The sequence below is a fragment of the Vulpes lagopus genome, chromosome 10 (assembly GCF_018345385.1).
Source record: "Vulpes lagopus strain Blue_001 chromosome 10, ASM1834538v1, whole genome shotgun sequence".
Taxonomy (NCBI): Eukaryota; Metazoa; Chordata; class Mammalia; order Carnivora; family Canidae; genus Vulpes; species Vulpes lagopus.
In genome coordinates this window covers 50,576,583-50,589,405 of record NC_054833.1, presented here as the reverse complement: position 1 = coordinate 50,589,405, position 12,823 = coordinate 50,576,583, and the positions used below count along the sequence as shown (strand labels likewise).

The following is a 12,823-nucleotide window of genomic DNA, read 5'->3' as shown; positions in this document are numbered from 1 at the left end:
AGAGCAGAAATCACTGAAATTGAAAACAGAGAAACAGTAGAGAACATTTAATGAAATAGAAATCTGATTCTTTGAAACCAATAAAATCTGTAACTGCTAGCAAGAGTCACTAAGATAAAAAAGAGGACACAGATTGCTGATAGTGGGAAGGAAATGGATATAACCACACATCTTGCAACTATTAGAAGAGTAGTACTAAGACCATGGCTGTGAACAACTCTGTGCATGTACATTTGACAACTGAATGTGTGTGGATCAGTTCCTTAAAACCACACCCTCTCAGAGCTCACCCAGTATGAAATGGATAATCTGAATAGTTCTGTGACTATTACAGAAATCGAATCCATAGTTTAAAACCTTTCATAAAAAAAATAAAATAAAATAAAACCTTTCATAAAAGATTTGGGACTAAGGATTCTGCTCTCATCTCTCCTGTTCAGCACTGTACTAGATGTTCTAGCCAGGGCAGGTAGGCAAGGAAGTGAAATTAAAGACATCCAGATGGGAAAGGAAGAAAGAAAACCTTTCCTGTTTGCAGGTAGCATGATTATCTATATATGAAGTCCCAAAGAATCTACATTTAATTGAATTTTATTAACTCCAGAAGTCCTTTTTAATATCCTGTTCCTTCACTGTCTGTTCTTTGAGCTTTTTTGTTGTTGAATTCATGGAAGAAGTGAATTCACCTGGAGGCATGTCCCACAGCCTTTTTTTTCTTTTTTTTTTTTTAAGAAGTTGGACTATATGCTTCTGAAACTTTCATTGAATGTCTTATGCCAGGGTTTTTAGCCACTTAATAGGATAGTATGTGGGATTATGTGAGAGTTGGGATCACTTCCCCCGACTAGCAAAAGCCCTAACACTTGAGCTTTAATCGAAGATGGTTGGCACTCTCATTTCACCTCTCTGCTCCTAGTAGGTAATAAGAGGGAAGTGATCAAGATAACTGCTCCTGTTTTTTTTTTTTTTTCTTTAAATTGTTTGTTTATTTGAGAGAGAGAGAGAGAGAGAGAGAGAGCTCACACATGCACTAGCAGTGGGGAGGGGCAGAGGAGAGGGAGAGGGACATGCAGATGCTCCAAAGTGCAGAGCCCCATGCAGGGCTCAATCCCAGGACCCTCAGATCATGACCTGAGCCAAAGTCCGACACTTAACCCACTGAGCCACCCAGGTGCCCCCCCAATCTGTTTTCTTGCCTCCACATTTCTGTGTATTAACTCAGTTTTTTTTTTTTTAAGATTTTATTTATTTATTTGAGAGACAGTGAGTGAGAGGGAGCATGCATGAGCAGAAGGGGAGGGAGAAGCAGATACCCTGCTGAACAGGGGGCACAATCCTGGAACCCTAGGATCATGACCTGAGCCAAAGGCAAATGCTCATCTGAGCCACCCAGGTGCCCCTGACTTAGGGTTTTTAACTGTTTAGGTACTATAATGACAGAACTTCGGAAAGCACTGATGCAGAATTGTATAAATTAATGTCAGATATGATAAGAATCACTGGAATAATCATCTTCCTTACTATACTGTTTGAGGTATTTCTTTGTTATTCTTTTGTACTTGAAATCTGACTTTAAATTATTTCTACAGAATTATGTGATCATACAGTTGAAAGATACCCATAGGTGCTACCCTTACTCACTTTACCAGCCAAGGACTTTCTGTTTATTTCTTTACGGGGAGCAAATTCTGCATTAGCAGCTTTGGTTTTCATTGTTCTGGGAGAGGATTCTCAGTGCATGTCAATGTTTCTGCATGTCTTACAAGCAGACCCTGACTGCTTTATTCTTGACTTTTTAAAAACTGTGTGTATGGTGAACCTTAAAAGGTTGAGATGGGGACTGAGATGATGGCTTCCTCAGAGGAAAGGACAGGTTTGCTTGCCTCTCATTTATTATAGAAAGCTTGAGGTTTTTCTCCTGTAATGTAGCTCACTGTTTGCACTTGTGTCATGTGGCCCTCTTCATGTTGCCTTTGGGATTGAGGAATTTATGCAAAAAAGGAAGGTACTATAACTACTCTCATTGCTGTGAGAAATAAACAGTCATTTTTCTCTGATCAGGAATGTCTTCAGCCAGCCATCCATGAAACTGGCATTCTGATTCCTTATGATACAAGGAGAATAAAATCTCAGCCCCTTGATACCGTTCTTGATACGTTTTACACATTAATCAGACGGCCTCAAAATAAAGCAGTGGCTGGCATGTGTACTCTGTAACATGCTCTATTTAGACCCAGAGGAAGGGGTACAGATGTAGAGAAGTTCAGCAGCTTGTCTGAGGGCTGACTGCCCATATCTCTGGCCTAAAGTTGTTCCTCTCTTGAAGGCAGTTTATGTAAAGTGAAATTAAATATTGATGTGATACTTTTAACATATTGAGTGTCAATTAGTATAATTTAACTTTTTTTGCCTACATGGGATTATTGAAATTTATTTGAAAAGATTTATTTATTTGAGAGTGCATGAGCAAGCAAGTGAGACAGGAGGGGCACTGGGAGAAAGAGAATCTTAAGCAAATTCCTCGCTGATTGTAGAGCCTGATACAGGGCTCTATCCTGACCTTGAGATCATTACCTGAGCCAAAACCAGGAGTTGGACACTTAACTGACTGAGCCACTCAGGCAGCCCATATTATTGAAATTTAAGTTGAATCAGGACCTTTAAGTTAAGTACTTTGATATATTTTTAAAAATAACTATGTTTTTTTGTGTGTATGTTTTTTTTAAGAATTGTTCTCTGTGTACTTCAATCTATACCTTAAACCTCCACAAGACATGAATAGAGTTTTAGTGGCTAGAATCATTCATGCTGTGACTAAAGGATGCTGTTTGCAAACTGATGGATTAAATTCCAAATTTTTGGATTTCTTTTCCAAGGCAATTCAGCATGCCAGGTAATCTAATCTTTTTTGTTTTGTTTTGAAAATCTATTTGATCTTGAAAGACATCCTTTAAATCCAATAACTAAGAATGTTACCAATTATAAAAGAATGGGCCCATTATAGTAGAACTAGTAGATTCCCAAAGAAAGTATCAGTTCTCCTCTCCTACTTCCTGAATATCCAAAGGCAGACAGAACATGAAAATGATGTTGCTTTTCTAGCAACAGGAAAAGCTAAATATTCTCTGAAGTAGTTTCATTTTCCCCATTTTTGAAGAAAAAAGAAAATAGGAATATATTTTGGAAGTATCAGTCTTATATCTGTGTGATATTACCCAATCTATAATGTGAAACACGATATAAATGGTGGTATTACAAATTAGTTTTGTATCATTTTGCACCTGTTTGTATCATTTTGCACCTGTATCAGCAGAGAGCTAGCAGGAAGGATGTCTCAGTGCCAAATAGCTGTTTTGTTTGTTGTTGCTGTGTAGTCCGTATATTAAGATTTTTTTTTCTGAACAGTTCTGAAATTAAGGCTACAGTTATTTGAAGACTAGATATGTTTTTTCTTTTCAGCATGCAACTTTATAACTGCCTTCAGTGTTCATTTTTCTGCTCTGTAACACCAATCTGAGTCTATTTATTTTCCGTGACAGACAGGAAAAGAGCGCCGCAGGTCTAAATCACATCTTAGCAGCGTTTATCATCTTCCTCAAGACATTGGCTGGTAACTTTCGAATTCGAGTGTGTCAATTAGGAGATGAAATTCTTCCTACCTTGCTTTATATTTGGACTCAACATAGACTTAATGATTCCTTAAAAGAAGTAATTATTGAATTATTTCAACTACAAATTTATATGCATCATCCAAAGGGAGCCAAAACCCAAGAAAAAGGTATATAAGTTTTTGCTGTTTTGAATTTGCTTCTTCATTGAAACATCAAGGCTTAAGTATTTCATTAGGAAATTATGACTTTCCTCTGGATTGCTGTGCTTGGTAATGGTATTAGTCTTGAGGATATTTCTCACACTTTTTTTTAGAATTTGAGGCTGTGGTAGCAAATCCTGTCATGCTCTACCACTTGTTTAGTATGTTCATGAGTATTATGAGCAACACAGACAGATGAGAGACACTGTTCCCTCTATGAGCTGATCATGCAGCAATAAGTAGAAAGGAATTATACAGACCAGAGTTTAAATGAGTTTAGAGAAGGCAGGGTCTTGTGTATCTATGTACTGCTTTTACCAGGAGGTAAAATATAAATGTGGCCTACAACCAGATTAGTCACTTCTTCAGGAAAGTATATCCATACTGCCATAAACCTCATACTTAATCCAGGCCCCTGTTTGCTGGGAAAACTAGAAATGAATGATTTCTCCTCTCTTGATAACCTTTACATTTGTCTTTCACCAAGAGAGTATTGCTTGTTAATATGTAGTGCATTGAAAGTGGCTGAGAGAGTAGATTTTAAAAGCTGTCTTCATAAAGAAAAAAAAACATTTTTTTTGTAATTATGTAAGATACATTAACCAGCTTCATTGTGATCATTTCATAATGCATTCAAATGCCAAATCATTGTTTTACATCTGAAATTAATGTTATATGTGAATTATACCTCAATTTTAAAAAATCCTGAAAGAAAATCTTAGATGGTGTAGCTTCATTCAGTAGACAGGAATTTTATTGGGTAGAACTGGAACTGAATGGGTACCCTCATGCTGATGCTGTGTTTACCTTTGAGCTTGTACTAGCCTTTGTATGAATATATCATGCCAAGTTTAATGTCCTTGTTAGGAAATCAAGCTACATTGAGAAATTGTTAAAATAGAGGAAAACTATGATAGCCAATTTTTTTCATAAGTAGCTGTCTATGTCTCATATGTGAAGTTAGATGTACTTGTAGCCCATGAAACCGCTGTAAGTCAAAGAATGGTGGATTTTCATAGGTTTTCCTTGCTCACACAGCTCTCATCAGGATGAAGATCCGGCTTATCCAGGAATGACATGATATATTTAGGGTTTTAGGTAACTGTATCTTTAGGATGAACTGAAAATTTGCAGGGTGATGAGTCTGTCAGAAACACTAATGTAGTTGTAGGCTACACTAATAGATGTTCTCTATGGAAAGTCATAGTTCCTTTGTTCCCATATCATACTGGTCAGATCACAGTGGGCCTATCACGTCCACCAGATTTTGTAGAGTCACCATTTCAAGAGGGACAGAAGTGAACTGGAGTGTGTTTAGGGAAAGATGGCTGGAATGAGAAGTCTGGATAATATGTCATTAATACATGAAAGGAACTAGTAATGTTTTTCTCTTAAAGATGTACAAAGAACTTGGTCCTCATATAAATGACAGGACCTATGAATTGTATTTGCCTTGGGAGAGAAGAAATTAAAGTTGGATTGGGATTTTGATTGAGTTGATTAGAGAAAGATCAGATTATAGAAGAATTTTATAACCGATACAGGTAACTGAGTATGAGCTGGATACTGTTACAAAGCAGAGCCTGCAAGGATATTGTCTGAAGAAGCACTGGTACTGAAGGGACAGTTGGACCAGTTTCCACCTTAACACCTGAATGGTTTTCTGGGAGTTGTCAGTGCAAATGGAGTGTATATGTAACGGTATTTTAATTTTTTGAATTACAGGTGCTTATGAATCAAGTAAATGGCAAAGTATCTTATATAACTTGTATGATCTGCTAATTAATGAGATAAGTCATATAGGAAGCAGAGGGAAATATTCTTCAGGCTCTCGTAATGTTGCTGTCAAGGAAAACTTGATTGAGTTGATGGCAGATATTTGTCACCAGGTATAGTAGGTCTTGTCACATTTTGAAATTTTCCATTAGTTTCCTTTTACTGAGTTTTTTAAACATGTGTTCTGATAAAAAAGCCTTGTAAAATGACTTTGTATACTAAATTGTTCCTTTTCAATTGCTCTTCTGGCTTAACTATTTTGCACATACGAACTTAGTGAAAACCAGTGATAAACTCTTCATTCTTAAAAGATAGTCTGTAGGAAATCAGATTATCCCAACCGTAATGTTTTTTAAATTTTTTTCTCTACTGAGTTAGAAATCATGTAGCATAAAATTCACTAAAGTGTACAAGCGAGTGGCTTTTAGTATTTTTTACTGTGTTGTGCAAGCATCACCACTATCTATTTCCTGAATATTTGCATCACCCCCAGAACAGACTCTGTACCTATTATTCCCATTCCCTGCTTTTTCCACAACCAGCCAGTAATCCACTTCCTGCCTCCATATGTTTGCCTACTTGGGATATTTCCTATAAATGGAATGATACAACATGTGGTCTTCCATGCCTGGCTCCTGTGACTTAGCACACTGTTTTCAAGGTTCATCCATGTTGTGCCATGAATCAGTAGTTTATTCCTTTTTACTGCTGGATGATGCTCTGTTGTATGGATATATTATATTTTGCTTACCTATCTATCAGTTGATGGTTTTGTTTCTTAAGTAACACATTTTCACTTAGAAATTTGGTTAACATCCTGGGTAATTTTGGTTGTCAGATATTTTCTTAATGGTAAATTTATGATTTAATCCCCCTTTTTTTAATCAAAAGAATTTGAAATTTAATCCCGTTGAAAACAGATTTTTGCTTTGCTTTAGGTGTCTTGGTGCATTTAGTCAATGTTCTGGGAACTAAATCTAGTAACTTGATAATATCTGTTTTCTAGAGAGCTTTTACAGTCATGCAAAATGTTTGTTATTGTGTTACCATATTTAGCTATTTCTGTAATTTATTACTCTTGCTCTATGAACTTCCCTGTGTCTTCATTTGAAGAGGAACATTTTTTCCCCTCATGAACTATTAGAAAACAGGGGCAGTATAAAAAAATAGATTTTCTTTTTGTTATTTTTTAGGTCTTTAATGAAGATACTAGATCTCTGGAGATTTCTCAGTCTTACACTACCACACAAAGAGAATTTAATGATTACAGTGTACCTTGCAAAAAGAAGAAAATAGAATTAGGCTGGGAAGTAATAAAAGATCATCTTCAGAAGTCACAGAGTGATTTTGATCTTGTGCCTTGGTAAAATGTTACTCTTGCCTCTTCCAGTGTTGTTTTAGTGCCATTTCGTTTTTCTCACAAGCCCTCCAGTAGAATGGCCTGGCTGTAACTAGGTCAATTGTCCACTTCTAAACCATTCCCTGATGAAGGTTGCCAGGACACGTTGAGCTCATCCACCAAGGCTCCTCTGCTGGAGCCAGTGCTGGGCCAGGGCCACCTTTCCTAAGCATACTGCCTTAGCGAGGGAGATGGGAGGATGGCTGCCTGGCCTGTCTGGAATACACTGAGCTGAACATCTTAGCACCTTCCAGGAGAAGTAGATTAGGAGAAATTAAAGATGGCATTCAGAAATCACAGAATAACTTGGACCTCATGCCACAGTAAAAGGTGCTTTTTTTAAAAAAATTTGCTGTGTTCAGCATAGGCAGTTATTTAAATGATATAAATAAGTTGTAGAATTTTGTGATATCACAAATATTAGGTCTGGTAGGAATCTTGAGAATTCATCCAGCCCGACCTGTTTGCTTTACCAAAAGGAAGATGAACCGAGGAAAGGTTAAGCAGCTTCCCAAGTACAGTTGCAAGTTTGTAGATGGCAGTCAAACTTGTGTGATCCGTGCCCTGATTTTTGCCATGTTGTTGTAATATTTAAATATAACTGAGATGTGAGGGGAAAGCATCTTGATATAGGTACCTGTTGCTTAAGTTGCTTTTTTTTTTATATGGTAGAGGAATCCCAATTTCAGATACTTCAGTTTTTCCATTTAGTCAGAGGTTTTTTGTTTTGTTTTGTTTTGTTTTGTTTTTTTAAGATTTATTCACTTATTCATGAGAGACACACACAGAGAGGCAGAGACATAGGCAGAGGGAGAAGCAGGCTTCATGCAGGGAGCCCAGTGTGAGACTTGAATCCCAGATCTCGGGATCACGCCCTGAACCGAAGGCAGATGCTCAACCACTGAGCCACCCAGGCATCCCTAGTCAGAGGTTATTTATTGAATACTTGCTGTGCACCAAGCATTAGAGACACAGAGAGGAGCAAGGTAAAATTCCCCTTCTTGAGTTGTTCACATTCTAGAGAATTCACAACAGGTGTTTATTAACTGAGTGTCTAGGAAAAATAGTTATTTGGTTTGGTTTTTTGTTTTCTTGTTTTAGAGGAATATTACTGGTGATTGTAGAGCAAGAGTGGGTATGATAACTCAGAAGTAGAAAATTCTAATTTAATTTTGATTTGTTTTTAAATAGGCTCCATGCCCAATGTGAGGCTTGAAATCAGGACCCTGAGATCTAGAGTCACAGTCTCTACCAACTGAGCCAGCTGGGTGCCCCTAATTTAGTTACTCCTCATAGTTTTTGTGGAAGGGAAATAGTACCTACCTAGCCAGAAAGTCCTCCTTCTTCCTGCCATTTTAGGAAGTAGGAGTTAAAAAATACTAAGAGGCAGTTTATTTTGAGAGTAATATGGAAAATGATGGTGATACTCTAGGATGTTGTAAGGGTGCTATGTCTATATACTTTTCTTTTATGGAATTGAATAGTTTTCAAATTAATTATCCCTTTTTTTTAGGTTACAGATTACAACCCAGTTAATATCAAAATACCCTTCAAGCTTGCCTAACTTTGAGTTGTCATCATTACTGATGATACTATACCAGCTCCTACCTCAACGACGACATGGGGAGCGCACACCGTATGTGTTGCGATGCCTCATGGAAGTTGCATTGTGTCAAGGCAAAAAGTCCAACTTAGAAGGCTCACAGAAATCAGATTTGTTGAAACTCTGGAGTAAAATTTGGTCTGTTACCTTTCGTGGTATAAGTTCTGAACAAATACAAGCTGAAAACTTTGGTTTACTTGGAGCTATAATTCAAGGCAGTTTAATTGAGGTTGATAGAGAATTCTGGAAGTTATTTACTGGGTCAGCCTGCAGACCTTCATGGTAAGTTGACTCTGTATTGTATTAGATTTATATGTAGACGTAAATATTTCTTTTCTTCCGGTTTTATAGTTTGTAACTTCAGTTAACAATATGTTAAATTCTATTTTAAATGTTTTTGTTGTTTGTCCAGAAGTCTTAATAGGTAAATAAATGTAAATTTAGTTTCAAGTATACAGAGATTACCAAGGCCAATTTTAAAGAATTAGTGTTTATATTTATCTTTAACTCAATATTAAGGACTTATTCAGTATTCATAAACTTTTTTTTTAAATAGTGCTGCAGTTATGATGAGATGATTCTTCTCAAATGTAATCAGACTTCACAATTTTTTTGTGTTCAGTTGGTCAGTAGAAGTTCACTCTACATCTACTATGTGTCAGGCATTGTCTTAAACATTAGTAGCAGCAATGGTGGTAAATAGACCAGATCTTTCTACCTCAAAAAGCTCATTTTTTAGCAAAGAGGATGGTTACTAAATTTGGAATGAGTGAAAGGTTTGGAATTATGACCTGCACAGATACAGGGATACGGAGTCCAGAAATTCAATCTGCTACTGAACAAGAAATTGGAATCCTTCTAAGGGACTCCTATGAATGCATGAAGCATATCTCGAAGACTTATGCAAAAAGAGCATAAGCATCTGGCGGAAGCTTTACTAACCTGTAAGACTTTGCATGCCAAAGAGATTCAAATTGTTTTTGAGGGAAAGAAGTTGGAAGTGAGGTGGTAACTGTTAAAATGGATGCATTGCTGCAGGAATATATAAGTAGCATTTCAGGGATCTCCTTTTGTAATGCTTCTCCCATTCTTTCACTAAAGGGTATGAAACATTTAGTGTTTTATCACACCTAATCTATTTTTGTTTTTTAATTCTCATGATGACACCTATTGCAAATTACCAACCCATAGCAATTATATTAAAAAAAAAAAAAGCTTATTTTTAACAATGGTCGTCCTTTGTTTTAGTCCTGCAGTATGCTGCTTGACTCTGGCAATGAACATCTGTTTGGTTCCAGAAACTGTAAGAACAGGAGTGGAGCAGAATATAGGTGAAGTAAATAGAAATTTTTCTTTGAAGGAATTGATAATGAAATGGCTCTTACTCTATCAGTTAGAGGATGACTTTGAAGATAGTTCAGAGCTGCCTCCAGTTCTTCACAGGTAATAGTTTATTAGCATGCTGCTTTTTGTTTTGTGAGGTCCTCTCCATTACCTGCTACGAGATGGCTTTTTTTTTTTTTACAGTGGTAATTCAGGATTTCTCAGAGCTAACTCCAGATCTTAAACAGTCCCTTTGTTTTTTACAGTGTTCTGTGTTGTGCTTGGATCTCTGTTTATGTTCTTTTACTTAGTTCTTATCTCTGCCAGGACGGTGAGAATAAGGGGGATGTGTCTAAATAATAGGAATTTTTTTTTTTTTTAAGTGCTTATGTGTTCCTTGGTGATCTTCTGTCTACATCTGATGCAGACGTATCCTAGAATCATAATGGGAGCATGTTCTGGGTGATAAGTGTTGAGTTAATGGGGGAGGAAGCCAAAGACAGAAGGAGGCTTAAACACCAGGAGGGGGAACACCTGGTTGCCCTTCCACAGCAGGGAGTCGGGGCTGAGGGGCTGCAGGATATACCTTAGGAGCTTAATACTTTTGCTTTAATTTCATAATCTGTTTATTTCAGAAATGATTTTTAAAAGTTGGACGAGTCTGCTGCTAGGAAGTATTGAAAAAGATAGTAACAAAATGTATGCTTCTTGATTCTTGGTTTAGATGTCAAAAAATTCAGTACAGATGAAAGAAATTTTAATTTTGGATCCAGATTTTAGAGGTCAAGATTTACAGCCAGAAGTGGATGTTTAAGTTTAAAGAATGCTTTAAATGGCTTTTGGTCTTCTAACTGAAGATTTTTCTTTTTTCCTTTGTAGTAATTTTCCTCATCTTGCAGTGGAGAAAATTCTTGTGAGTCTCACTATGAAAAATTGTAAAGCTGCAATGAATTTTCTCCAAAGAGTGCCAGAATGGTATGTTAGCTAATAGAGTTCTGAGTTGTTTTAAGATATGGCTTTAATTACAAAGATCATAATTTTAGCAGAGTAGTAAGTAGCTATATCTTAAAAATTATGGACTAAGTTGATCAATTTATAAAAATCACAAAAAATAAAAATAAATAAAAAAATAAAAAAATTTAAAAAGTCACACTCATTAGCCCATTAGAGCTATTAGGGAAAAGCTGCTTTTAATTCGGTGATAGTAATGTGCATTCTATAATTTTGATCGAGTTGACTTTTTTCATACTGTATAATTTGTGACATTTGCCATCAGATTATACAGGACAGTTACAATGGGAGGTTAGGAATGAGTTCTTTAAAGATACAACCCATTTTTGTATGTCAAGTAAAATCTATGAGCTTTAGAACTAATGATAAGGGAGGAGAGAGAAAGTAAAAATAAACCTAAAAACCTCATTTTAGTTGACTCAAGAGACCAATGTTTATCACTGTGGCTGAGAATGACTCACTGGCATAAAGATTGCTGATCTCCCTGGAGAGGGTAGAGGATGACAGACTCCTTCATTTTGGAGAAATCAACACGGAAAAAGGGAAAAGTTTTCAGATAATGTTTATCTTAGTGTTTATACCTGGTATTAGTAATGTTTGTTTTTATTACTTCTGAATTTTCCTTTGAGGTTGTAACCTGTATGTTTTCATCCACCTGTTAATAGAATTTGCTATCATATAATGAAATCTGGTGCAAGTAGGTACCAATTCCAAAGAAGAGAAGCATATTAAAGAATAATCCATTGACTGTGTAAGCCATTTGTGAATAATGTAGACACTAAGTTAATGTGTTCATCTGTAATATATTACTGCTACATGGAGGTGAAGCAGTTGGTCATTCAGTTCTAAATTTAAGATCTTACTTTCTTGAAGTGAACAGCACCAAAAAGATGAAGAAGAGCCTTCGTTCTCAGAAGTTGAAGAACTGTTTCTTAAGACAACTTTTGACAAGATGGGTTTTTTAACCATCGTGAAAGAATCTGCTGTAGAGAAGCAGCAGTCCACTGGAGGCCTTTCTGTCCACAAAAATCTCAAGGAATCTCTGGATCGCTATCTCCTGGGATTATCAGAACAGCTCTTAAGTAACTACTCACCTGAGGTGAGATTTTCAGAACCACAGCCTATCTTGGACTCAACTTCGGTGGACGGTTAGGAAAGGCTGAGGGGGTGATGAAACACTTGATTTAAAAGCAAAATCATGGGCAGCCCAGGTGGCTTAGCAGTTTAGTGCCGCCTTCAGCCCAAGGCCTGATCCTAGAGACCCAGGATTGAGTCCCACATCAGGCTCCCTGCATGAAGCCTGCTTCTCCCTCTGCCTGTCTGTCTGTCTCTGTCTCTCTCTTTCTGTGTCTCTCATGAATAAATAAAATCTTAAAAAAAAAATGACACTTGACAGCTTCCTTGTAGTGTGGATGTTTGTGTGTATGTTTTATACACAAATGTCTCAAACCCTGCTGTAAGCTTGTTAAAGGGCGTATTTATTTTTATTAATTTTTGTATCTTCCAAAATGCCTTGTTGTATGGTAAATAGTAAAAATATTTGTTGAATAAAATAAAATCTTCCAGTTACTCAATGGAGTGAGTTCAGTAGCCGGAGATGGTGACCCAGAGAACCAGAGAAGAGACAGTATGCCTCACCCTTAGTTACTAACATTCCCCTGGGTCGTGGTTGTAGCCACTTTGTAATATAGTCTTCTGTGTTTTACCCTAAAATTCCATTCCTTCAATATAGGAACAAAGCAATCTGAAAATCTTACTTTTCTGTGTAGCCATTATAAATTTGTAAATAATTTTATAAAATTGGCTATGTGGTATCTACTTGCAAAAATTTGTATTAGTTTCTAGAGTCCAAAAAAGCTGAATAAGTCAAGGTTCTTATCCTTCAGAAGGTCAGAATGTC

At 36.6% G+C, this 12,823-nt stretch overlaps 1 protein-coding gene across 6 annotated transcripts in view; it reads left to right on the top strand.

Annotated features, from left to right (window-relative positions):
• The window catches only part of ATM (ATM serine/threonine kinase), a 117,144-nt gene that overhangs the window by 17,924 nt on the left and 86,397 nt on the right, over window positions 1–12,823 (top strand). For all 6 annotated transcript variants that reach the window (XM_041771453.1, XM_041771454.1, XM_041771457.1 and 3 more), the window contains 8 exons: window positions 2,728–2,893; window positions 3,540–3,778; window positions 5,537–5,700; window positions 6,781–6,950; window positions 8,500–8,871; window positions 9,838–10,032; window positions 10,792–10,887; window positions 11,797–12,022. In XM_041771453.1, coding sequence (XP_041627387.1) covers window positions 2,728–2,893; window positions 3,540–3,778; window positions 5,537–5,700; window positions 6,781–6,950; window positions 8,500–8,871; window positions 9,838–10,032; window positions 10,792–10,887; window positions 11,797–12,022 — 1,628 coding nt within the window. The remainder of the gene's footprint in view (window positions 1–2,727; window positions 2,894–3,539; window positions 3,779–5,536; window positions 5,701–6,780; window positions 6,951–8,499; window positions 8,872–9,837; window positions 10,033–10,791; window positions 10,888–11,796; window positions 12,023–12,823) is intronic.